The sequence below is a fragment of the Sinocyclocheilus grahami genome, unplaced genomic scaffold (genome assembly GCF_001515645.1).
Source record: "Sinocyclocheilus grahami isolate Dianchi unplaced genomic scaffold, SAMN03320097.WGS_v1.1 scaffold245.1, whole genome shotgun sequence".
Taxonomy (NCBI): Eukaryota; Metazoa; Chordata; class Actinopteri; order Cypriniformes; family Cyprinidae; genus Sinocyclocheilus; species Sinocyclocheilus grahami.
In genome coordinates, this window is record NW_015505424.1 from 46219 (window position 1) to 50120 (window position 3902).

At 42.5% G+C, this 3902-nt stretch overlaps 1 protein-coding gene across 1 annotated transcript; it reads left to right on the forward strand.

The window, feature by feature from the left end:
- The first annotated feature begins 233 nt into the window (after nucleotides 1-233).
- On the forward strand, nucleotides 234-3698 carry LOC107598116 (potassium voltage-gated channel subfamily A member 3). The gene is made up of 2 exons (XM_016289381.1): nucleotides 234-1901; nucleotides 3606-3698. The coding sequence occupies exon 1, from the start codon at nucleotides 234-236 to the stop codon at nucleotides 1683-1685; it is 1452 nt and encodes a 483-aa protein (XP_016144867.1). The 3' UTR covers nucleotides 1686-1901; nucleotides 3606-3698.
- The last annotated feature ends 204 nt before the right edge of the window (nucleotides 3699-3902 follow it).

Consider the following 3902-nt stretch of genomic DNA (forward strand, 5'->3'; position numbering starts at 1 on the left):
ATAGATAGATAGATAGATAGATAGATAGATAGATAGATAGATAGATAGATAGATAGATTTAACCATGTTTTAGTTTACCATAAATGCTTGTCAAGTACATTCAGAAGTACATTTTAAGCATATTTCAAAGACAAAAGAATGATGGATTTTAGATAGATAGATAGATGGATGGATGGATGGATGGATGGATAGATAGATAGATAGATAGATAGATAGATAGATAGATAGATAGCATGACAATTGTTGCTTGCGACAACATGCTGGAGGAGTCGGCGGCGCTGCCTGGGCACCACTCTCTGGAGCGCTATGAGCCAGACCACGAGTGCTGCGAGAGAGTTGTCATCAATATCTCAGGCTTGCGCTTCGAGACGCAGCTCAAAACCCTGTCCCAGTTCCCCGAGACTTTACTTGGCGACCCCAAGAAGAGAATGCGCTACTTTGACCCACTCAGAAACGAGTATTTCTTTGACAGGAATCGGCCGAGCTTCGATGCCATTTTATATTACTACCAGTCCGGGGGGCGTATTCGGAGACCCGTGAACGTTCCCATTGACATTTTCTCCGAGGAGATACGCTTCTACGAGCTCGGGGAGGAGGCCATGGAGAAATTTCGAGATGATGAGGGCTTTATAAAGGACGAGGTGCGTCCGTTGCCCTCTAATGAGTTTCAGCGACAGGTGTGGCTGCTGTTTGAGTACCCGGAGAGCTCGGGTCCGGCCAGGGGCATCGCGATCGTCTCGGTGCTGGTCATTTTGATATCCATAATTATCTTTTGTCTGGAAACGTTACCCGAGTTCCGAGACGACAGAGACCTGGCGACGGTCGCCCCACTTCTGAACGTAACTAACCCTTACCTCACGAGTCCCTTCTCTGACCCGTTCTTCGTGGTGGAGACTCTGTGCATCATCTGGTTCTCCTTTGAGCTGCTCGTCAGGTTCTTCGCGTGCCCCAGCAAAGCCACGTTCTCCAAGAACATCATGAACATTATTGACATCGTGGCCATCATACCCTATTTCATCACTTTGGGGACCGAGCTCGCGGAAAGGCAAGGCAACGGCCAGCAGGCGATGTCCTTGGCCATTCTCCGGGTCATCAGACTGGTGCGAGTGTTTCGGATTTTCAAACTCTCGCGGCACTCGAAAGGGCTCCAGATTCTGGGGCAAACGCTCAAAGCCAGCATGCGAGAGCTGGGCTTGCTGATCTTCTTTCTCTTCATCGGGGTCATCTTATTCTCGAGCGCCGTCTACTTCGCCGAGGCGGATGATCCCGACTCGGGCTTCAACAGCATCCCTGATGCGTTCTGGTGGGCGGTGGTTACCATGACGACCGTGGGATACGGCGACATGCATCCAGTCACCATAGGGGGCAAAATCGTCGGCTCCCTGTGTGCGATCGCGGGCGTGCTAACCATCGCTTTGCCAGTGCCAGTCATCGTGTCCAATTTCAACTACTTTTACCACCGAGAGACTGAGGGAGAGGAGCAGGCGCAGTACCTCCACATCGGCAGCTGCCAGCCTCTGTCCTCCTCCGAGGAGCTGAAGAAGACGCGGAGCACGTCTTCGCTCAGCAAGTCGGAGTACATGGTCATTGAGGAGGGCATCAACAGCGCCTTCAAGCAGCCCAACTTCCCCGCTCAGAACAACCAGAACTGCGTAAACATGAAAAAGATGTTCACGGACGTGTAGGCTCTTCTAGACGCGTGTCTGCGTGATGATGGCAACGCTAGGTTCGTGTCATGACTGTCAAGTGCTGCTGAGTGTGTCGCCCTCCATTTCCACGACGCAGAGGAAGTGGTTACATGTCTAACGCGCCAGTCCCACGCAGTGTGCATCACCTGTTTGACTGAACCATTTCACTGTGAGGAGGAAGCCGCTATCGGCTTTCAGTCCGTTTGCTTTAGAGTACGTTCGTTCATATGGGCGATATGTGACATCAGTGTGGCAAGCCGCTTTAACATGTATTCCTTAAAACTAACTAGCATCTGTTTTTATTTTATTAGTATTTTTGATTACGAGTAGCCTAAGTAATTCAGTAGTATGGGTTTCAGTTGCTATTGTAACTTTATTTATTTATTTCAGATATAAAAAAATGAAAATGTACTGGTAAATTTCTGCCAGGATATTATCATTTAATTTTTACATACATTTCCTTTAACCCTAAAACACAAAGCAATGCAGTGCAAAATTAAAAATACAGGTAAAACACCTGTAAAAAAAATCAATACAGAAAATTCCTTCATATTAATACAGTACATCATGCCCTATTTTTACAGTTTGTTTAACACTGTAGTACTTCTATTCAAGTAGTCCCTCCAAATCCCACACTGGGAAAAAAAATGGTGTAGGATTTACTTTGAAAAAAAAATCACTCTAATAGGTCTAGTTACAAGAAACATTTATTTAAACATGACATGTTCTTGATTTTATTATTATTATTATTATTTTGTGCAGTGCAGTAGTGATTTATTTCGTTGTTACTGGTAACAAACCTTTTGTCATTGAATTCTGTCAGGTTAATATATGAACTGTTCACTTCAGACTAGCGTGCACTAGTAACATTTTTAATCTTACTTTAACTATACAGCCATTCTGATTAGTCTTTACATTTGACAAATTAAAAAGCAATTTTATCTAATGATATACTGTAAGAAATGTTACTTACTGTTGGCATATATATGTGCACCTCATAAATAAGTAATAGTATCTAACAAAGGTGTACTAGTAAAAACTGGAATAAATGCAGCAACAATTAGATATATATAATTGGAAGGGAGCTGTTAATATCTGTGCCACAAATCCCCATAAAATTCAATGACAAAAAATTAGCTTCCAGAAACAGTCAAGTTACTTGTTACTTCAGGAATGGTAAAAGGTAGCAAAAGTAAGTACTAATGAGAAGTTTACTAGTGAAATCGAAAAGACACCAGTCACTACTGAATGACTTACTCGTAATAAAAATGTAACATTAACATAAAAATAGTTTAAGGTAAATGTTAAAACATCTTGCCACAAAATCAGTATTTCGTTGATGACAAGTTAATAGCTATTCTATACAAATGCACTCATTGCATTGCATAATCTACTTTGACATAATGCCTTTGACTTTGTTTATTCGCACCAGAATAGGGAGGGAAGCGCTTATTATAATGAAAGAAGAGGTAGCCTATTTAAAGTTATTGTGTTTTTTCTTACATTTTGGACAAGCGTCACTCAGATAACATAGCACTTGTTGGAATACGTGTCTTAAATGACTAATTTGTGTGCTTCTATTGTGTGTTGTTGTCTCGTCGAGACCGTTCCATAGCAACCAGTGAAAGATGCAAAAGATGCTATATGTCAGCTTTTTTTCCAGTTAGAGCTACTACTCATGCAGCGTTCAAAGATCTAATAATTCAAATCTAAAATAGTTCAGATTCAAGCACAAATTCAGAGATTTACTATTGTGTACAGATCACTGAAGACAAGTGGGAGGGGAAAGATCAGAGGCTGAAAGCACTTTCGACTGGATACTTCTAATCACGTTGGAGTGATGCAGTCTCCATAGCGACGATAGGTTCCTCGGTAACCCGCTATTGTTGCCATGGCATTTTTTTTTTGTTTTGTCAGTAATCCTCCAGAATGTTTTGAAGTCTGGCTGAAGATTCGCTGTCTGGCTGGATTTTGTAAACTGGTGAAAATGGATTTTCTCATCTAACCAGAGCACCAGTGATGCAGTCTCCATAGCGACGATAGGTTCCTCAGTAACCCGCTATTGTTGCCATGGCATCTTTTTTTTTTGGTTTCCTCAGTAATCCGCCATAATGTTTTGAAGTCTGGCTGAAGATTCGCTGTCTGGCTGGATTTTGTAAACTGGTGAAAATGGATTTTCTCATCTAACCAGAGCACCATAACAACTGCAACAAC